This window comes from Columba livia, chromosome 1, assembly GCF_036013475.1.
Source record: "Columba livia isolate bColLiv1 breed racing homer chromosome 1, bColLiv1.pat.W.v2, whole genome shotgun sequence".
NCBI classification, from domain to species: Eukaryota; Metazoa; Chordata; class Aves; order Columbiformes; family Columbidae; genus Columba; species Columba livia.
The window spans coordinates 180,063,914-180,087,616 of record NC_088602.1 but is presented as its reverse complement, the minus strand read 5'-3'; the positions used below and the strand labels follow the sequence as shown (position 1 = coordinate 180,087,616).

At 36.7% G+C, this 23,703-nt stretch overlaps 1 protein-coding gene across 6 annotated transcripts in view; it reads right to left on the bottom strand.

The window, feature by feature from the left end:
• Positions 1–23,703, bottom strand: part of ADAMTS20 (ADAM metallopeptidase with thrombospondin type 1 motif 20) — a 100,867-nt gene that overhangs the window by 20,247 nt on the left and 56,917 nt on the right. For all 6 annotated transcript variants that reach the window (XR_010469549.1, XR_010469551.1, XR_010469550.1 and 3 more), the window contains exons 24-28: positions 23,040–23,147; positions 21,662–21,826; positions 21,149–21,439; positions 20,666–20,827; positions 19,044–19,220 (exon numbers count right to left, since the gene is read on the bottom strand). Coding sequence is in view for 3 of the 6 variants with exons in the window: in XM_065048625.1 (XP_064904697.1) it covers positions 19,044–19,220; positions 20,666–20,827; positions 21,149–21,439; positions 21,662–21,826; positions 23,040–23,147 (903 nt within the window). In the remaining 3 variants the exon portion in view is untranslated. The remainder of the gene's footprint in view (positions 1–19,043; positions 19,221–20,665; positions 20,828–21,148; positions 21,440–21,661; positions 21,827–23,039; positions 23,148–23,703) is intronic.

Sequence of the window (23,703 nt, the reverse complement as noted above, 5' to 3'; positions counted from 1 at the left end):
AAGAGGGTGTATTACTCTGTATGTACAGTATCCTCCTGGAACTGGACATATTCTGGATTAATTCCTTAGATAATACATAAAAATAGTTCTTAAAGGGACTGTTTCCTCCCAGAATGCCTTGGCATCAGATGCAAGCAGCTCAGCTGTGTTCTTTACTGGATGGTGACACATCTTCAGCAAGAAAAATGAAGACTATTTCTGTCCAAGACAGCTTCTCATTGGAGACTCCTGACAAGCAGATAAGGGTTCTCTGTCCTCCAGCACAGAGAATGAATACCAAGAAAGGAAAACTGGTCTCCCAAATGCTGAATTAAAAGCTTTAATCAATATAAAGTGGGCATGCCTCTTAACTTTTCTGTAAGGGCAGAACACAGCTCCTGTTCAGTTCTCGGGATGAAAAATAGAGATTCCAAAGAAGATACCTGAGTGGGACTCCCAATTGGCTAAAGACATCTAAATACAGCTTACAGGGAGGTGTCTTGCATTGAGCTACATCCCCACCAGTGTTTTCCTTAGAGAGCTGCATATTGCACACATGGACCTAAGATACCTGTCTAACAAGTTTCCTTTCATTAAGAAGCATGAAATTCTCACTTGCACAGGAGTGAGCCCTTGTTCTGTACTCTGGTAGCCACTTGCGTCCTTTTGGAGCCTCTAGCCTGTAGTCCATTTCTTACAAGACTGAATTTTGCCCTTCATAAGCCTGTGTTCCTTCTTGGAGTTTCTCATGCATTATCACACACTATCTCTGAAATACGGTCCTCTCACTGCTTGGTGCCCACTCTGTTCTGTGAGATGCTCTGGTGGTGATCTCCCCAAGGCTTAATTCCCCTGAGCAAGGGAAGTACAGCTGCACTTAACTCTCTTGCTGCTTGACCTCCTTCCATTTAAACTTGAACATGGTCAAGAACAATGCAGTCCTCATGGCACAACACTTCCCTAATGTGGCTTCACTTGTACGACATTCCATACAATTGGAGGCTTATGCAGAGTACATTTTCCACACATTTTCTGCAGATTGAATGTGTAGAAAAAAAAAAAATCCATAAGAACTTTAAAGTTCAAAAGAAACATGAACATTTATTTTTAAAAAAAGGTAAGTTGAAAAAAAATCCTGTAACCACTTTACACAGAAATTCTAGCAGTTGTCTCAACATTGGCTAAAGTAATATTTCCCATATGTCAGCTTCTTTCAAAAACATAAAACTACAGTAAGAAGCTGGACTTGATTACTATTGTTCAAAGTCGTTCCATAATGCTAGCAACTAGGACTCATTTGTTTGGGTTTTTTCGTAATAATGAAGTTCTGTGAGGATCAGTCTGTCAGAACTCCTGGTGCTTTCTGTGGCACAGCCAGCCCCCCAGACAGGCGTGCCAACATCACTTCCTACCAAATTAAGGCTTTTTCTGCAGCTGACACGCAGAGTTTCACTGAAAGCTTTTTGATTCTTTCGCTATTGTTATTATTTCATTGAAAAGTTGAAGACCTTGGATTATTTAGTGGATTTTGTTCTAAATTTTCTTAACCTTTTCTTTCAAGGGAGTGTTTTGTATAGCTTAGCTGGTAGGTCAGTGGGCTTCTAGATACTGAAAAACAGACCAGTAAATGCAAAGCACAGAGCAGTTTCTTTTAGCATTCATATTCGCTATAAAGGGACCTAAAGGTACTGTGACTAGTAGTACTGTAACTGTACTAGTTTTAGCTGGGATAAAGTTAATTAGTATGGTGCAAGGTTTTGCATTTGTGACTAAAATGTTTCTGACAACATATGCACATTTTATTTATTTTTGAAAAGTGATGATACAGCATCAAGGCCTTCTCTGCCCCCCATGCTTCCCCACCAGCCAGTAGGCTGGGGCTGCACAAGAGGTTTGGAGGTGATACAGCCAGGACAGCTGACCCCAAATGACCAAAGGGATATTCCACACCATATGACAACATGCTCAGCAATAAAAGCTGCAGGGAAGGAGGAGGAAGGGGGTTGTTGTTTGTCTTCCCAGGCAACTGTTACACGTGACAGAGCTCTGCTTTCCTGAAGATGGACAAACAGCTGCCTGTTGATGGGGAATAATGAATTAATTCCTTAGTTTGCTTTCCTTGTTGGCACATCGTTTTCTTTACCTATTAAAATGACTTTATCTTAACTCACAATTCTTCTCACTTGTATCCTCCCAATTCTTTCACCCCATCCCACGCCAGGGTGGGCAGGGGAATGAGAGAGCAGCTGTGTGGGGCTTAACTGTCTACCAGGGTTAAGCCACAACAGCACTGAAAAAGGATAAAACATATTACAAAAGGTATTTTCTTCCTCTTTTTGTCAGGCACTTCTGTGACTGTGCAGAAAGATTAAAAAGATATGATATTTATATAATGAATCAGAATAATTACAAATCTATGGGGTTAAACACAGTAGTTGCTTGAGTTGTCTGACAAACTGCGTTTTTATGATCACTGGTTGGCCCAAAAGTCTGTTTGGGCTTTTTAACAACTTAGCTAGAAGTAAACCGGGACCACTACTGCACAGAAGATACTAGTAAAATGTTACCTTGAGCATTATTAATTGAGAGTTACTTCAAATTTTTGTTTGCCATATTAGAACTAGCTCTTCTTCTGCCTCCTTCCTCCCTCTTAGCTGCATCTCCCCAGGGCTCCTTGCAAGGCTCAAACATGAAATAGGTATTTTCAGCTAAAAGTATTCCAAAAATTGTTTTTTTTCCTTTAAGTACCTAGACTGCTGTCCAGAAGAAACACAGACTCTGTAATTAGGTTCTACTGAATTATTTGATTCAGAATCAGTAACTCTTCAGTAAAACAAGCATAAACACTTGTGCCATTAGCTCTATTACTCAGAAAGAACCATGGTTATAAAAGACCAACCATTCCATCACTCCTGAGAAAGAGCAAATTGAACTCTGGGAGGTATGTACGTGATTTACTGTTACATCTAAGTTACACCTATTTTAACTACAGAAGTTAAACTGAAGATATTTTTGAGTCACTTCATTGAGTATGGCTTCATTTCAAAAGTTCAGTGATACATCACATTGCCCTGGTGGTCAGAAAATGTCTTGATTTGATTTAGTCCTCCTTGCAGCTGCAATCTGCAAATCTTTGCCATATTTCTAAACATGCTCTTACAACTTTAGCAATGGAAGGGAGGAAGACCAGGCTAAGAAGGACCCAAAAACTTCATCCAATCTATCACGCTGCTCAAAGCTACACCTGGACCATTCCTAACAGTAGTTTGTCACTCTTGTCTCCAATGACAGGGATGCTACAGCCTCCTTTGCAGGCATTTTTCCACTGTCTAGCCATCCTTACAGTTAAAAAAAAAAGTCTTAGGATTTAACAATAGTCTCTCTTACTGTTAGACTAGATCGTTACTTCTCATTCTACGCTTAGCAGACTGAGAAACACTCACCTCTTTGTAAACACTGATTACAGGTTGGAAGAATATCTCATTCAGTCTACTCTTCTGTAGACTTGTTCTTGAAAATTGCAGCTACCTCAGCCTTTCCTCATTCATCACTTAGTCCAAGTCTCTTACCATTCACGCTGCTGTCCTCTGAACACTCCCGGCTGTCTGCATGTTTTTTACAAGGATGTATCCAAGACTGTATGTTGTGTATCAGCTGAAGCTTCAGAGTTAAAATGTACCATGACAAGAAGCCCATACCCAACAAGCATAAACCAAATATTACTTTTTTTTGTTCAAGTTCTTTGTGGCCTTCCCACTTCACAGAGTTCTATATGACATTTGAAAGATAAGATCTAGAGTGAAAACAAGTTCCTGCATTAATATTTGCAATCATACTGCAAACCTCATGGGATCTTTGATGTAAATTAGTAATAAATTCACTTCCTTCCTATAAGTGCTGCCCTCTGATCCAAGCACTATGTAGATGGCATTCCTACCACACAAATTGACTGGTTCTCCAAGTTCAATAACTTTTTTTTTTTAATTCAAACAAGACTGTATTTCTAATGACCAAATGCACAGCCAGCTGAGCTCAGTGAATTCCAACAGGTCCCTTTCTCTCAAGCTGGTGAACTACTGCTGAGTGATGTCTATTTGTAGGATGCTCCAAATGGCCTCCACAGCTACTGCAAATTCCTCCCTGTCCGTTGCCTCTGCATGTGAAAACAGAGCACCCCTGGAATATGTTTGACTCTTGTATATCCAAATGTGAAAGATGAGAAGCTAGCACTGCCCATGTTTCAGTGAGTTGCAACACAAGCATCATCCCAAAAACACTTTGCAAAGTTCAGTCCCCAGAACAGCTTGGGCTCGCATGACACTGACAGATGATCCCCTGAGGTCAGTGGCACAGGGCAAGTCTCCACATTCCTCCTGTTGGACTTGTCAAAACCATTTGCAAAGTGTATCATGAGGTACTGTAGCCCATCTGGAAACAAAAACAAGCATAGACAATCCAGCAATGCATGTTCCAATCACACCTCTCTGAGCCAAACAGGTAATCATGCTGTTTAATTGTTCTTTTCCAGGTTTTTGGCAGAGAGAGGTCAATAATATGGATATTCTTCCGTTCAGACTGTACAGTGAGATTTCACAGTACTGGTTTTCAGTTCTATGCCCTGAAAAAACCCACAAGTTTTAGTAGTTGCAACTACTACCACCTACAAAAATACAAATTTGGATTAGCTATCCAAGACTGAATCTTTCATGACAATGTTAGAGCTGCCTGAAGTCCTTCCTGATTCCTTGCTAAGCCAGGATGGCCCACAGTTCCACAACCACCTTCCCTCACCTAAATTAAAGAGAGAATTTATCACAGCCTCTGAAATGAAGTACTATCTCAAAATCCTTCTCCATCCAATGCAAGCAACAGTACTGCTGTGACTTGTGGGGTATTTTTATGACTAGACATGTATGTGGGCTCACGAGTCTCAGTCTCTTCATTCTAACTCATGAAGAAAGCCATTCTCCTTCCTCTGTGACAGGATCCTCCAAAAATACCTGAGTATTGCAATTGCTACACTTAACACCCAAGTTATTTATAGCTAGATTCTGCAAATAACAATCACGGGTTTTTTTCTAGTTAACATTGAGCTCAACTTCATCCAGAAAGTACTTATCAGAACATCTCTTTTGTGTTCAGACAGCTTTGAAGTGAAAGTACTGTTCTAACTGAAACTTATTTAGTTTTATTTCAAAATCTTAAATTTGAAGATCAGTTTTCCTCCCCAACAATTTCACATCCATTACTTGTAATTAATAAAAACTGGTAAATTTGGAGTAGAATACATCTTAGATTTTTATAAACAAATGTAGTGTTAAAGGTCAGTTCTCTTATTATTCTCATGAGGGAAAGTTAAGAATTTCCCTCTCAGAAGCCGTTTGCTTCAGCATGGAAGCTAAGGAAGGATGGCCCTCACACAAAGTGACTGCCATTACCTGTAGCTCTCGTGGCATGAAAACCAGAGAACAATTTGCTCCAAGTATCATCACCTGCAGCCACTATCACAATCTAATATGGAAGCTTCATAACTTCACCCCTCTCAAGAACAAAAGGGAGCAATGATAATTTTCTCTAAGGTCTGCCCAAGAAGCACTTCCACATTTTTGGTCTGGCTACGTACTCTGGCTGCATAACAGGGTGAGAAATCAGACACACGCCAAGTTTCCACCATCCATATGTTGGTTTCCAGGGCTTTCAGGTACATATCGTGGATGTGAAGACCAGTGCGTTCCAAACCAAAGCCAGTGTGGGTGTGCTGGAGCGTGCTGTGGTACAAGCTCACAGCCAGCGTGCCTGTGGCAGCTGAGACCAGCGAGAGACAGCAGCAACTCTTTTGAGGTCATCTAACCTGTCCACTGCCCAAAGCCAGTCCTCTGCTGACAGGATTGAGCACTGTGTGCTACATAAAAAGGCAGCATTTGTCTGATTCTTTTTGAGAGAATAATTTTGTTTCAACTTCCATCTGAAGGATAACAGAAAACTCCTGAATAATTATTTTCCAAGCATGCTGAAGCACATCTACTGAATAGGTGGACAGAAAGGAGAAACTACCTACATATACATACATACATTGAAAAAGTAGGAATAAAAAAAGAACAAAGAGGATTAAAGACAGATTTTAGGATTGATGTGGGTAACAGGAAGGTAAAATTGCTAGGAAAGGATATATATGGCATCTAATAGGAAAGTGTTAATATATTCCTCTTAAAGATAAAAGCATCTTGATTCAAACAAGCACACCCCAAACAAACCCTTTCATTTTATTAAAGTCAGAACCATCAGTACAGATCTTGAAGGTAAGATGATTTCATGTCTGCAGAAGCCCAACTCTACTGATGATACTACAGAGGAATTTTAGACAATATTTAAAGTTGTCACCACATGGTCTGATTTTGTTTGTTCTGCCAGCTGGCGGTGGCCTTAATGAGAGAGATCCCTCAGCAAAACAGCAGTCTGCCTGGATGGCAGATCAACAACCAACCGCACTCTTTCCAGCTGTTGGAAAAATCAAAATCAGAACTCTTGAACTTCCACTTCATGATCATTCATAGAATTTCTTCATTCTACTCAGAATTCTGAATAAGTCTTTTAATTTGGCCTGTCTTTCTGATATCTCAAAGCGCTATCTATTAACTCAAGTTTAGCACAACTACAGCAGATGACCACATCCTCCTTTGAAAGCTCTTTCATGTCTTTCCCTCTCATGATGAACACCACCATTCTGCTCATCACTGCCTAAAGCCCAGCATCCTTTTTGATGCCAGCTATGGACCACTTGAAAAACAGGTTGTTACCATGCACAGCTGCCCACCTATCATGATAGTCAGCCAGGCTTCTCTGTGCCATGTATTGCCATTGCATCTACATACATCTCACAATAATACATAATCTGTAAGCTTTTCCAGTCAGCAAACTTCTCTTTGTTTTACCTACATAGCATAATTAGATCTTCAAACAAACTTTTAGCTATTGCAGTAACACAAGAACAACAGAACTGCCAAAAAAGCTGCAACATTATTTTAGCAATTGTAGGATTTGGCTTTTACGCTACCTATATCTTTAGATACTGGTGGATACTCAGTGATGGATACTCAGTCCTTTCCAAGGGCATGCTCGTATAATAATCCACTGCCCAAAGAATTGTATTTCACAGGTGCTACTTCAGGTGTCATCATTAAAGAAATTTTCAGAAACATTTTTTCTGTAAATGGCTGACCCTGCTTTCCGTATTATATAACTACTCTTCCTGCATTTTCTGTTTTTTCCTAAAAATGTTACAATCTAATTTCTCTTCATTTTAAGAAATAAATTAATTTACAACTTACAAGAGATAAGATTTTATTTTTAGACAAAGTTCTATCACTTTTCTTTCAAAAGAGAAGAGTTGTCTTACTTGTTTGGAGGTGATTCCACTACTCTGCTGCTATAAAGAGTGCAAATTCCTGATGCCAGGTAAAAATCTCAAGCTTTAGGGGGACTGAGAACTGATAAATAAAACAAAAGCCTTTTATGAGAGTTCACTGTAAAGCCTAAAAATACCATCACACAATTCAGAAAGGAAAATTTGGACTCAAGCAATATTCAAGTCTAAGTTTCACAGCAAGGAACCAAATTTGACTCAAATTTTTGACAAGTTAATAAGTCAACATGGCATACAGGAAGGAGACTACCATCTTCCCATTTTCTGTAAGAGAGTAATCCAAGGCATCAGAGAACACAAATTATGGAGATATTAGTGTGAGTGTAGATGGAAGTTTGTACAGCACAGTGGAAGAGGAGAAAAATAAAGCAAGATGAACAGTTCGGCGTCAAAAATACAGGAAAGGCTAGAAAGAGAGGGAAATTCTTCACAAAAATTGAATATCATACTTTATTGGACTTGAACATGACTAGTTGAGTCAAACTCCAAAATCAGACTCAGTTGTCATGACCCATCCCCACAATACTATTTTCCTTCAGGCTTCAGCTTCCCTGGCAGAAGATCTCACTATTAGACGCAACAGTAACCTAACAGAGAAACATCTACCAGTGGCAGGGATGCTAACACTGCTAATGTGATGGCATCAGTGAGATGCAAAAACAAGCCTTGTGCTAATTGAAGGTATTTTATGTTTCTGTTAATGTTTACTTGATAATTTTGAAAATTTAAAAATAATCACATCTTCATGAGTTGATGATCAACATGTTCTCCGTCAACAGTAATGATGTATCACATGTACTACCTCATTTAACATTCCTTTATAGGTTCCATTTAATCTATCAATTACAGTAAAAATTGAATTGCATAGTTAGTCTTCCTGCCTTACTTGCCCTTGATTTGAATCTGCTGCATTGGGTTACCACCTGAGAATCAGAAAAACAATCGGTATTTCTGCCTCCTTTCAGCAACCATTTGGCAGGCTCTGCTACCTCATGTGCGCAGGTCTTAAGTGTCACTAAGGAGTCTGCACGTACCACTGCTAAGAACTGCACCATCAGCCCTCAAGCAACATCATCACTGTAATTAATGACAATATTACAATGATGAGAAGTAAGATCAGCTTATTAATTGCTGGGAGGGAACAGATAAACTACATTGCTCAGCTGGTATGTGTATCATGTGTATCATCTTTCAGTTGAATGACTTAAACAACAGATGGCTGAGGCAAATCACAATTAAAAATACAGGAACAATGGTAAGTTGTTAAAAACAAAACATAAAAACTCACAACACTACCACGAAAAAAAAACACAAACAAAAAAACCCACAAAACCAAAACCAATGCAAACAGCACCACCAGCACAAAAACCCAGACAATTCTGCCTTACCTCTCCTTGTAAACTCAGTGGCAAAGACGAACAGTTAGTTAGACCCTCACTAACTCTTTCTGAAAATCTTATTCCACAGGTATAAATTTGTGTCAAATTTACAAGACTGAATAGTAATCCTGCTCTTTGCCTTTCATACCTCCTAGAAAGTATTTGGTACAGACACCTTTACCATTAGACCATTGGAAATGTGAAGTTGCTGACTTGTTCAGACTTCAGCAAGTCTCATCTTTCTTTATTCCACAGTCATGCAACATTAATAATACCTTTAAGCAATTACATGACGGCAGCAGCATTGGAGACAAACAGTGAAGTGCAAGCATCAATAAAAAAGGGTGGCAAAAAAGGAGATAGTGTGAGCAAACGAAATGGCAGAGATTTTTTTTTTCTGTTTCAAATAAATGGATAAATTCCCAGACACATTTTCCAAGTGGAGAACAACGGATGTATCCACATCCATCCAGCAGGTGTGTTCACAGACCTCCATGAAAAACAAACAGCAAACCAAAGTGAATCCATTTTTGCTTTCACTGACCAGACAATTTCACAGACTGCACCACAGGATCTTGTTATGCTTGGGAAAACTGAACAAATGCATGGGAATGACATAATCTGCATTCTCACTGGAAAGTAATGTTCACCTCTTGAGAGCGACATTTTAGTCATAGGTGTTCACAATAAAAGTTGGACCATGATGGAGCATCTCTGGAGTGGAAGCTACGTTTGCATGATCAAATGGGTTGCACAGAAAAAAAATTTGTTTATATACTTTTCACAATTTAAAGCTTCATTTTATAGATTCTTCTTTTTTATCTTCAGAGATACGGTACTTTCAAATTAACCAATTACAAAAGTAGTTAGAGATGATACAGTCTTACAATGCTAGACCTATTAGTTTTAGCTAAGTTTGCAAAAACTTAAAGATGAGCAGAAGAAACACTGGATGCCAGCAACTGCAGTCTCTGATTTATCATTTTTAATTATCTTAGCAGCAGCAAAACAGTAGCTCAGAAATAAAAGGAATAACAAACACATGAGCTCTGTATGTCTGTCTGCTCTATAAAAAGTATCGCTTCACTTTTTCATTTGATTAAAAACTAATGTTTTGTATTTGAAATTTAAAGACAACTGAAAATACAAAGCAATATATACTGAAATAGTACAGTATTGTCAGAAATTTTTCAAACATTTTAGAACCATGCAAAAGTCTAACTCTATGGTACATAACACAATATCAGGTAAAGAATTAAGAAAAATAACTCAAATTACTTTAAACATTAATTGGACATGAATATATGCTCATATTTCAGCCAATAAGAAATACAACATTTTACCTACCTTCACATGTTGAATTCCAGTTTGTTTCCAACCTAAGCCACTCTCCTGTGTATTTTCAATTTCCTTACAGATCAATCTTTCCAGCATTGTAGTCATGTGCATAAATGTGAGCAAACATGCAAGCTTCTGAAAGACTGATTCTGCAGGAAATCTGTGTGCCTGAGCCTGCTCTCAAAGGGAAAGGGCCACAGATACATTAATACATATGTTAATATATGTACTGACCAACAGAACTGTCTGTCTTGTGGAGTCACCAGTCTCCTAGTTACCAGTTTTCAAAGAACGAACTGGGAACTCCTGTAACAGAGAACTACGGAACATTTTGTTCATTTTCTAACCCATGCCTGGAAACCAAAATATTTATGTATTAACCCTCATAAATGTCAGAAAATGCTAATACTTTAATATAAGCTTAATAACTTTTAGACTTGGGTCTCCAAAACGCTTTGAACCAACATTTGTGACTGGGGTTTTGGTGTTCAAAACTGCCACATATATACAGGCAGCTCAGGGATCTGACCACTGAGAACCCTTAAGGTTTTCTTAAAGTTGTAACTCTGAAAAAAAATACATGAATACATCAGTAGCTTCACATTCCTTTCATTTCTATTAAATGCCTATATATATATTTATCAATGGTACTAAGGACCACCTGCTTTTTTCCCCCTTCCATGATACTGTTTTGCTGGTTTTTCTTTGACTATGTTCCCTGCTTACTTGTCCTCTTTCTAAATGGAGGGTCTGAAAGTTCTGCAAATCTTCTCATGCAAAAATGTTCTAGGAATGTAAAAAATTACGTTATGCCTTCAAGATTAAGACTTGAGCATTATGTTATGACCCTCACGATTCTATGCCTTTTGTCACTAAGTGGGAGCAAGACTGTGCCATTAAATTATAGCTCCAGAAAAAGGTTCAACAGCTGGTATCTCTAAGCTTATCTTCAAGGATCATGTGCCAACTACCTATTCCAGTCCCGTTGTTCAACGGCATCAATTGTTGCTTTTAGCAGTAACACTGTTTGGGGTTTTCTTTTCTGTTCAAGTATATATGAGCTTCCCCCATGAAAACAATGTCACTACAATATCAGACGAAGTTCATTGCAACACAAAGATTACTCAATTGTAAAAAAGCCTCAGTTTTAGTAAAAGTGATTAGTTCCCATCTCCCACCCTCCACCCCTTTTTTTTAATATATATATATATGCATTTTTTTTAGGACCTTAAACACTAGCGTTTCTTAATAAAGGACACGTTAAATATAAACACAAAGCCACACAACATGCATAAAAAAGAAGGGTTAAAATGCAATTGTATTTCACAGACACAAGTCACAATCATTAAATTAAATTATCACACATACATTATAACTTATTTATTATTTCAAGCTATACAGGCAACATAGCACCAAAATGGAGAAATTTCCACTAAACTTGATGAACAATACACAAATAATTGCTTTTGAATTTTGGAAACAAGTATTTTCTTCCATTTTTATAAGAATTAGCCTAAATGAAATCCACTATCTCAAGTCTGTTTTATGACATGATTTGGGTAGTGACATATGTTATCAGTTATCTCTGAAAAGGCCCCCCCCCTTTCCAAAGTTTAAAAAAATGAATAGCATATGTTCACATTAAGACTTCAGCCAGTGGGATATTAAATAAACGTGCTGCATTGGTAATGAGGTATTCTGAAGTTCGACATTAGGCAGCAGCAGTAGAGGTAAAAGCCTGAAGCTGGTTTTGAAAACCAGGTTCACTGATTCTGAATTCCCTTTTAATATAAAAGATTATCTTCGAAAATATAAATACTTTTTACACATTAGAGCGAATGAAGGTATTTATCATACATAGCAAGATTGTTTTTTTGCATTAAAATGAAAAGAAATATTTCACTTATGCAATTCGGGGTTGATTCTGCTCCTGCAGAAGTCAATGGCATGCCTGGGAGTAACAGCACTGGAGGACTGAAATGTCAACATTTAAAAACGTGAATTTATATTCATTGAAAGCAATAATAGATTTCTTCCACTAGTGCAAAGACAGAATTACACTGAAATTGCTCTGGAGCAACTAAAAAGAAAACTGAAGAACTAGAAAAACAGCCACATTAAAGAACACCACATTATGTGTCTGAAGGGCAGTAAGTAATAACAGCAATATATTTCTGACACTTAAATGTAACTTAGAAGATGAGCTGATCCACTCTTTTTATGCTTATTTTCTAGGAAATCACAAGCAGTACTTAAGAAATTACATGAAAATCCTAAGAGTGAGAAAAAAAAAAAAAGAAATGATCAACATTTACAGAATCACAGACTGGCTGGGGTTGGAAGGGACCTCTGGAGACCATCTAGTCCAACACACCTGCTAAAGCAGGTTCACCTAGAGCAGATCACACAGGAATGTGTCCAGGCTGGTCTTGAATGTCTTCAGAGAAGGAGACCACACAGCCTCTCAAACAAAATATTATTATCTTCTGTAAGAGTAAAATCTTGTCTGTATCACTGACCATAAAGACATCTCAGCACAATTGGATTTAGACTGTTCCCAGAGAACTCTGAAAAACTAACGTTCTTAAACTGCAGCTTTGTGAGACTTTTTTTTTTTAGTATAATTTGAACAGGCAGTGAAACACTCATTTGTGATACTCAATTTATTGACTAACAAAGTACAACTGACATGACTAGTTTGTTGCCAGTGTTTGATTCTTTTAATAGTCTCAGAACAATGTAAAAACACTTTGCACATGTACTTGTTCTTGAGAAAGTTTTGCTTGTCAACTTTTAATCTTATGTCGCTTTAATTACGTTTTAAAACTTCAAAGTAATTAAGAATTCCACAGTTATCATCTGACTTCACAATCAGTATATGGTTAAATTTTATGACAAAGTCTTAATAAGTCTTGAATTTGAAAATAATTGGATGTATCACAGCTCAACTCACAACATAAATGTGAAGTCAAAGAACATGAATCCAAACATGTTAAGAAAACAAATATAAGAAAAAGTGCTAATGACTGCATTACAATTAACTCACACTAGAGAGTATAAATGCTCTTCCATTAGTATTCAAATAAAATTCCAAATGTAGATGTTTTTATGAGAATCTAACAGAAAACAAAGACCTCAAGATGGACCTTAACTTTGCTGTACTCTGAACCATAACCGGTAGTGCTTGGCAACCAAGCTGCACAAAGACTCTACATGAAACTGTTCAGATGAGGAAACTGGAACACCTCTAAAAGACTGATTGAGGTAAAACTGAGGATGGTACAGAGCAAAGCCAAAACCGTCTGCTTTTGAGGCAAGACTTGTTACCTTCAAGTTACAGCAGCTTCCCATGACACATCTGCTAAGAAAAGCACACAGTAAGGTATCTGCTGTGAAGATTTACTGATAATGGAGTACCAAAACGACCTTTAGGTAACACACAATCTGGTTTCAGTAATCCAGCTGTATTCTTTCTAAAGGAATGAGAAAGGATGAGAAGCAAACATATATTTCAAGTTGTGACATACCTGGTAAAAACGTCTCTGATAAAATTTAGGTTGCTATCCACACTCATCCAAGAATGAAAGCCCAAATGAAATATAAAGTGTCTAAAGTAACATCAACTGCAGGAACCTTGCTGTTTGGCTACCTAGCTATACAAGGGTTTTGGTAAGCACTGAAAAACTATGTGGGAACCAAACCCATATTTTAACTCCTAAATATATCAAAATTCCTGTTGTCCAAAAATGTGAACACACTTTCCTCACTATGGGAAGCTGGAAGGTATTGTCTTCCTGTATGAATAGCCTATTTTATTCCTTCAGGGTAATCCCTACTCACACTTCATAAAACTTTAAAGAAAATATATAAAACAAAAGGTATACAGCACAGTAAAACATATATGTATCAGGAATCTTGAGAAGCCTACAATTGTTTTCTATTGTGCAGCAACAAGCCAGGAGGCAGAGAAAAAGACTAGAATGGAAGATATGACCATTTAACCAAGGGAGGCTTCACTTAGTAGTCAGGTACAATCCTTGAAGTGAAGGAAACCTCCATTAAGAAAAGCAGACTAGATGATTAGATGAGTTATCACCCGTTGAACAGCAGAAGGAAGAGTTAACACAAGAACTACGTTCACATTACATGCTTTGCCCAGGTACCAGGCCAGGGCTTTGGCACTGGAAACCTCCTAACTTGCTACTGTGTGTCAAATTATTTCCCAGGCAATTACTGCCAAAAATAATATTTTATTCTCTAGTTCAGCTACTTTACTTTGGTGCTACACAAGAAAGCTTTGTCAGACTGTATATGTATCTGCATGATATATCTGAAGATTTGTTGTACCTAAACATAACCACTGATCCAACCAGAAGCTGATTTGATTATATGTCCATGTAACTTTTTGGCAGGTAACAGATAATTGTTTGGCTATGAATACTAAAGCATGTGGATATGGGAAATGCTGTTCAAAGGAAAAAAACCCCACAGTATTGAGAGTACTAAGACAGCATTCTTGAACTGAATTAAGATGGCTTATTCTAGAACTCTTCTAGCACAAAATTGTTAATTCTAGTCATTATGGTTCAGTTTTCAAATCTTACGGTATCTTTGCAAATTTGTAATATTCTCTCTTTTCATGCTTTAAATAAAAAACAACTTCTTGTCATGAGGGTCAGAAAACCTGAATCACTCTGAAAATTAATAGTAATACACCAGAAGTCTTACTGTACGAACTAAACACAAAAACACAATAATGCACTGAGGCAAAAAGGGATACAATAAAAATCTATACTAGAACAAAGTACTCTCAGCTAGCTGTCAGAATGCTATGGAATTTTTCTAGACATTATATAATGTGACATATGGTTTCCATATTTTTTAGCTTGTAATTTATTCATTCTTTCATGAAATTTTGGATCATTGCCTAATCCCTTCACCAATGAAACTAGAGTAGTCTAAAAGAAAAATCTCCAAGATATATAGGCCAAATTTACTGGTGGTGCAACTCCATTAAAATAAGCAGCTATATTTACTTCAAGTATTAACTCATAAAATATAAATATGTATATATCAAAATATATACATCTGTATTGTAATTTTTGTATATCAAAGAAGAGGTAGTGTACCTAGACACATGCCAATTAGGCAATTAAATCCTGAAATCAAATGTTTCAAATTTTGAAACACTTCAATTTAGGAATGCTTGTATAATATTTATCAACCTCAGTTACATTAAAATTGACACCAATATTATCTGAAAACAAGGCAGAGTCCCTCAAGATGCATGGACTGGGTGTAAACCCACTCTATTTCCTTTGGCTTTTGTTAAAAAGGCAGAAAAAAAAATATTAGCCTCATTCAGTTCTTACTACAGAAAACTCCTTTAGAAACTTGTACAAAACTAAGAGGGCAGAAGATAATTGTCAGAGTCTCTCAATGACCTTCAGATCAGATGAATTCACATTACAGGCAAAAGGATGTATTTCCAGTAATCCTCCCTGTAAAACTTCAGAATGTCCTTCTGGAGTGGATATCATGATATGAAAATTTTGCACTGAATTAAAGTTTCAAAGAAGCGAAGTTTCTGAATATGCATGTTATTTCCAAGAAAATGTCCTAAAGTGGTAAGAGTCTTTAGAATTTGAGATTTACTTGCCTCACAACCCTTTGGACAACTGCAGAACACGGCAGGAGAGGAGCACACAGCGTTGGCGCTTTGTACTGGTCAGCTCTGGCAGCCACAGACAGACACTACAAAATTTAACAGCTCATAGCTGCTGAACTGCAGAAACATTAACAGAATTCTGGCTTCAAATGACAAGCAGAGCGTTCCGTGCAACCACCCTACCGTGCTTTTCCAAAATATGTTTTATTTTAATTACATTATGGAAAATGAATCCAAACCTGAAAGAAATGTACTTACAAGACATATTGCCAAGTGTCTTCTATCCTCAAATATTTAGTGATAGCTAGTGGAAGAAGTCAGAATGCCCCAATATGGAAGAGAACATAAAAGACGCTGACAACTGATAAACTAGAACAATCCTTCTACATGGTGGATCAAGTTCTTGACTCAGGATTCTGAATTAACCTTAAATAATTTGACTTTTTTTGAACCTATTTCTGCTGGAACCTAAAATCCAAGAGGAAACTATCTAGCTATGTAAAAGCTGCAATAATCTGTGAGTGAAGCTTTTAGTTCAGACATGGTTTAGACAAAGCTACACCAGAATAAGAAAAAGGTTTTTGAAGCAATTTTGATACCAGTCTCTCACTGGGCCAGAGACACGGTCAATATTCAAGGAGGTCAAGTAGTTGTTCCAGGTAAAGCAATTGCTCAGAAAATCCCTTCTGTCTACTTACCCCCTCCACATATCACATTAGTCCCATGCATGGCAGAAGTAAAAGATGGCAGAATCTATTATGGCAAATAACACTACATGTGGGAAATCTTGCATTTCAGCTGCTACTTAATTTTTGATATTGGAATCTCACTAATAGGTAGAAAAGTGTAATCCATTGCTGCCCAGACACAAATATTACTGCATACTTTTATCAAAAATACAAACAGTATTTTATCTGTCTCTTGCTGTCTTTATAGAAAAGGGCATGTGTCAATGTGACATACTTGATGACTCCAGCCTCCAGAGAGTGTCCAGTCCTTAACAGTCCCCTGTATTAGAGGATATTGTATGCCAGAAAGGCATAAGATTGGCAGAGCCGTGACCTATTGCCAAACTACCACATCACTCGCCAACCACCTATAGCTGAAGGCTAAACAAAGCCATTTCTTTTAGGCTACAGTGTTTCTGTGACTAACAGCTTTTACTGCTCATTCATAATAGACATCCTCAATTAATGATTTTTGTTCTGTTTAAACAGCAACAAAAATTAAATGAAGTTTGTGTGTTGGCAGCATTCAAACTAGCTAAATTACTAAAAAGTTACAGCATATTTAATATGTGAGCCTGCTTTTATTTCTTGAGTACGTTTGTTTCTGCACACCACCACATGACAGTGTGATGAAATTAAAACTGAATAACCATAGAGCTTGCAATCCAATAATGCATTAAACAGAGGCCGCAAACTCTCTCTCTGATAACTAGATTCCATTCCATTTTGAAGGATTAAAATGGCTTTTTATGTCAATTGAAACATAAACCAATACGAAAATCTTTGCAAAACTAAGCCACGTTTAACATCTCCATTAGCCTGGAGAAGACAAGCCTGAGAGGGGATCTTATTTACAAGTATCTCAAGGGTGGGTGTCAAGAGAATGGGACCAGACTCTTTTCAGTGGTGCTCAACGATAGGATGAGGGGCAATGGGCACAGACTGAAGCACAGGAGGTTCCATCTGAATATGAGGAGAAACTTCTTTACAGAACACGCTGCCCAGGGAGGTTGTGGAGTCTCCTTCTCTGAAGACATTCAAGACCCGCCTGGACATATTCCTGTGTGATCTGTTCTAGGTGAACCTGATCTAGCAGGTGGGTTGGACTAGATGATCTCCAGAGGTCACTTCCAACCCCAGCCATTCTGTGATTCTGTGATTTATAATATATTACAATAGCTTACAGGTAACTTATTTAGGCAGAACAAACAACATCACTCAGGGAAGAAACAGGCCATGAATAACTTTAGATCTAAAAAGAAAACAAACATTGAGTCCAAAGGCAACGGTGTGCTGAATGCCCTGCTCTTCTTATCAGCATCCAAAGTACATACATTAATTAAGCAATAGCAAGTCACCACTGATTATTTGGCTAACAGCTAAACAAGATAGTCTGGTGTCTGTTAAGCACAAACCTAAAGTCTGTTTTGCACAGTGGAAGAAAGAGATAACTGTGGTAAATTATTAATTCAAACTTCCATTTTGAAGTCTATTTGCAATAAATTATAATAGATTATATAAACAGTAATAAACTATTTACAGTTAAAACTGGATAAGATTTTTTAAAAGGTTTCAATTTTAAAAATGTATCCATGTTAATTAAAAAAACAAATTACAAAATTTTATTAATTAAAAAAAGAAAGAAAAATAGAACTGTTGTCCTAGCTCATCTTCCAGGGATGTCAATGAGAGGTTTTTAGCAAATATGTGTGGAACCAGAACTGGATCCAATCTCCTTTGATTGCCATTACTCTCCTTAGAATTGAGCATAATAATAAATATTGTTGCCGAATTCACAGCTTGGGAAATATGACGTACTCTATATTGTAGAGTTTGCTACAATTTGCTTCAGTATGTTAATAATCTGCTAGTGGCAATTTTAGAGATTAATAGTGATTACTGTAGGCAGTTTTACACATTAATAGACAGTGACATGTAGACAATAACATATTATAGTTACATACATAATTATACATAGACAGCTTTAATTAGTCACTGTTTTAAAACCACAAATATAAACTTTTATACACAAATGTACACATAATATGGAGTAAAATGCTTGATGACAGAGCATAATATAAACGTGTGAGTTGTACTTAAATATAGTATTAGAAAAAATTATGCACTAAAAAGCTTTTTTTTTTACAAATATAAATATGTAGGTAATACTACAGTATAAATTACAGCATACACTTTTAAATACTTTAAACACAGATCAAATCATAACCCTTCGAAACAGAACAACCTATTAGGTATTACTATTGGCTATGATGATTTCTGGTAATTTTCAAAATATTGTCTATGATGTTTTACAGAGCATAACACTGTTCCCACTGAAGTAAATGGCTGTTTCCCATTTAATTCAATGACTGCAGGAATGATTGCTTAATAAAACTACATAGACTATATTTCACATGCATTATTATTTCACTGTTACCGAATAAAGTAATATAATTTCTAAAAGGCAAGGGGAAATAGAGCGATAGAAAGAATAAGAAAGCAAAAGATATTAGTGAATGCTATCGTACCGATTTCCATGGTCCCCGATGCCATGAAACATCACCAGGGCAAGAATGCACATTACATTGTGCCATATTAGGCGGCTTGTCTAGAATTTCACAGTTTTGATCACCCAACATTTGGCCAGTAGGAAGCTGACAAATCACGAGTCTTGTCTTTATTCCATCTCCACAGGTTTGAGTACACTGAAATACAGAATTTTATATGCAATATTTTTGTTGAGACAGTCATTACATGCCATTCAAATAAAGAGATACAGCAATAATCAGTACATGTTTTTATTTACTATGTCTGTTTTCCTATTCCCTGGACACTTAATTCAAGAATAAGGACTTACAGTCTAACTTCATATAATGAAAAAACAATTCTGTCATCAGAATGTTTACCAAATTAGACTTCTATAGTCTATCAAGTGATTTTTTACAATAAGTCTCAGTTACAGAGAATCTACTTTGTCAAGGACTAGTAACCATTTGTGAGAATAAATGTGCATACATACATATTTCTTTAGCAGGCAGAAAAGATGGAAATTGGTCCTACAAATATGCCTCACTGCCAGAAAAACCTCAAACAATGGGCACACTTTCTCATAGTCTAATTCATACAAAGTGTAAAGTACATATAGGATGTGTTTTCTGGGTTTTCGTTTTCCTGTAACTCTTTGATTCCAGGCAAAATTACTAATTTTCATTTCTAATGAGCTATTAAAAACAGTCTGATCAAAAGTGAGCACGTTCCAATAGCTTGTAGCTTTTTACTGTGTTTCAGAGGATTTTAAATGAGACAAAAACTGCAGCATCTGCATTAACTGGATGCCAAGTCTGCAGCTGTGGACAGAAAGAACAAGACATTCAGACAGGCCTTGAGAACTAAATGGCCAAAATGAGGGGGAAAAAAGAAATTAAAAAGTCACTAGATTTTTCTTCTTTTCCCAGCTCTAGAGATTGATTTACCAAGAACAGGAGGACAGGAATCACAAGGGGCTGAATTAGAATGAATGCCAAACCAAGTTTAACTCTTTTTGTTGTGTTTGAGCAAGAATGCGTGGTCAGGATAAGACATCACACTGCATGGAGAAACTGTTCTTTGCAATAATGTATAGTGTTTCATCAAAATATTGTAACACAGGAACACCTTTTAAACGAATGATCCTATCTTTATACTTCTAATTTGTAACTTAAGCCTAGCAGGTACTACTACTGCTTGCAGTTATGCTAGTGAGTACCTTTGAAATTTGATGTAAAAAAGTGTCTTTACAGCTTCTTGTACTAGTTTTTTTTTCTTAGACTAGCTACTACACTGAGGCTTTTCTGCATGCAATTAATGTTTTTGTAACAGAAAGTAATTTTGTATGTCTCATAATTGAGTGTTGCAGTGGTGACTGATGTTGTACATCCTTAGCCTCACACAGTACTTACTTCTTTTGGATGTATATTTACTCAAAATTACAGTACAATTCTGGATTTGATCAAAGAACAGGTTTAGGTAAACAGGCTGAAACTCATTCTTTTTAAATAAGTAAAAAAAAAAAAAAATGGTGTTCAGTTCCATTCACAGTCAAACAATTATGTTACGATTCCTAAGCGTATGTGGTAAATCGTGTTTCCCTTTAAAAGTGAAATGATCTTACTTCTCCCCAGTTCCCATAGTTCCATTGTGGGCAGGGTCCAGAATCACAGTGTCTTGACTCTGGGGGTTTTGTTGCCTCATCACAATAACTGGCACTTCTTCCTTCTTCATCTTGACATACTACAACTCGACGGTGAAATCCACCTGCACAAGTACTAGAGCACTACCAAAACATGTAAACATATGTATCACCATTGCATAATCAGAAAAATGTAAAAATGTTGGTTAAAACAACCTAAAACTAGTGGTTTTAATGTTAACTTTCAAAACTGAAATTTGCAAATAAAAATTACTACTATGCAGAAGTATTTTAAAGTTGAAATAGCAGAAAAGTTACATGTTGAATTTAATATAATAACAACAATAATAATTTTTTAAATATATGTGCTTCTCTTGTGACCAAATCAGTACTGCAATAATATGTCTAAAAATGTTAACAGACACAAAAAGAACAAATTAATATATTAAAAAAAAAAATTCTTACTGCTCCCCAGGGTCCAGTTCTCCATTGATATCCTCCCCCAGAGGGACGGTTCCACTGGTTTATGTTGTCTTGTGGATGGTGTATTGGAAGATAACCCATTTCTGGAAAATAGCTTGGATGGTCATGTATTTTCGGAATATGATGATAAACTGGTGGACATGGTGGCATGTTACATTCTTGTTCTTTGGAAGGTCGGCCTTCAGGATCACAGTAATTCTCGTTGATTTCTCGATGACGGTTGACACAGATAACTTGTCTTGTTACTATTCCACTATCACACGTAACTGTGCACTGACCAAAAATTAACCCAGCGTTTGTGACAGAACATTGATAATTAATAACCAAAGATGTTTATATTTACTTTTGACAGTAAGAAATATATACTTTGTTTTTTCAAGGAATGCAATTTCAATCACACTTGTGCAGATCATGAAATCTCAATTTCTAACCAGAGACTTTGGCCAATAATCTAAATAGACATATTAAAAAAAAAAAATTACAATCAATACTTACAGGGGACCAATTTCCAACTTGCCACTCTCCACATGGGCTGAAGCAGCTTGAAATTTCAGCTGGTCGTGGTAAATGAGCACAGAGAGATTCATCTGCTATTCCTCCATGAGCATCTCTACAACTCACATAGCGAGCACGATCACCTTTCCCACAGGATGCAGAACACTGTCAGAGAACAATCCAAGCTCATCGCAATTTGGAAGACCAAAACAAGATCATGCAAGCATCTCAAATACTAAAATAGCTTAGTATCAGCTTGAGTTCAGAATTAAACAATAAGAGCCAGATTTCCATTTCACACTGCTAGAGCCATGAATTCAGGAAGGAAAGTGAAATATTGCTGAATGGTTTAGGTCTTCAGAATTCCTTTTGGCTTGGAACTGAATTGCATGACCTTGATTCTTAGGAAGCAATTCAGCATATCTGGACAGGCAGTACTCCAACTATAACATGGAATCATTATACAATTGCAAAACCAACTTTTTTATTCATTCATAATAAAAATATTAGAGAGTAACTTCCTGAACATTTTAGTTATTACACAGTGATGCAATATTTACACCAACTGATTTAATAAAAACTGATATTTACAATCTATTTGCCATTGCAGTTCACATCAGAATACTGCATTGAGCCCCTTCTGATGCCTTTACAGATGAGAAGTTCAAGGTGTATTTAGTTAATGTAGTTGTGCAAAGATATAATTGTGTTATATGCTCTGTTAAGAACCTCAAGGGACACACCTACATTTTCATAGATAATTTTAAATTTTCACATGGCTGTCAAATAAAACAATTTTCAACACTATCAACATCAAAAACTCTTCCACTTAAAGTTTGTGTAGAAATCATATTTATAACGTTTATTTTACAAATTATGTAAAATTAGATCTTTAAATCCCAAAACTGTTTAATATTGCTATTCACACGAAATATTTAAATCATACCTTAGAACGAAAGATGTTCTCCATACTCAGAAACTGATTATTAAAAACCAAAACAACAAAAACAAACCACAACAAAACAAAACCAAAACAAACAAAAAAAAATCCCAAACCAATAAAACAAACAAACAAAACCCCACAACACTTCTTTGCATACTCTGTGTCATAGGAAAGCTATTTTGCTCAGAACCAAGCCCCTAGCATCATTTTCCTCCCCACCCCCCTCAGCAAGATTCGAAGCATACAGAATTTGCTGGGAACATCTACCTCCTCCTTAAGAAACAAGTTCTTAAAAATTTTTTTTAAAAAATGGAATTCCTTTAGAATTTATCACCAGCAGATTTCAGTCTGAAAAATACATGAGAGCTTTACAGAAAGATAGGTGAAGGAATGGAGGACTGCCCTGTAAGATGTGACCAATATTACTTTACATACTGGGGTCCATGATCCATATCTCCATTGGGTCACCTTCCCTACGGGAACCAGAGGAAATGCTGTAGTCCATAAATTTGTATTTTCTGGACAAGAGGGCAATTCACATTCCTGTGGGGGCATGCAAAAAAAGCTTTCAAAATATGCATTTTGGAAAAGTCAAAGGTAAAGCAAATGGCTGCCACAGAGACAGATCCTACCATTATGATAAGCCAGCATTAACAAGTAAATACTTTCTTCTAAATTTCCCTGGCATTATACAAAGGCTTTTCATTGAATTGTTTTGTTTCAAACTGCAAGTCAAAGAAAATTTATTTGATGTTAAAACTGTATTTGTAACAATTAATAATGTTTGCACTGTGAACAAGAGCTGTATTGGACAACTTTCTGGAGAGAAGGGGCAGAGCCATTACTGTGTCCTGGTTAACAGCCACATGCAGCACAGAAGAACCGAGTGAGGGCAGTGGCTGTGCTGTGCTGTCCTTTATATGTTCAGATACTGAGAACACAAAATTGCCCAGTTTCAGCCAACAGCTGAACAGATACCACAATCCAAAATACAAAGCATATTCAAACCCAACATTTTCGCATGGAAAAGGAAATTAGTATCAGTTACTCAGCTTTTATATTTTGAAATCTTATTCAAGAAGCCATCAGAGTGCTGGTA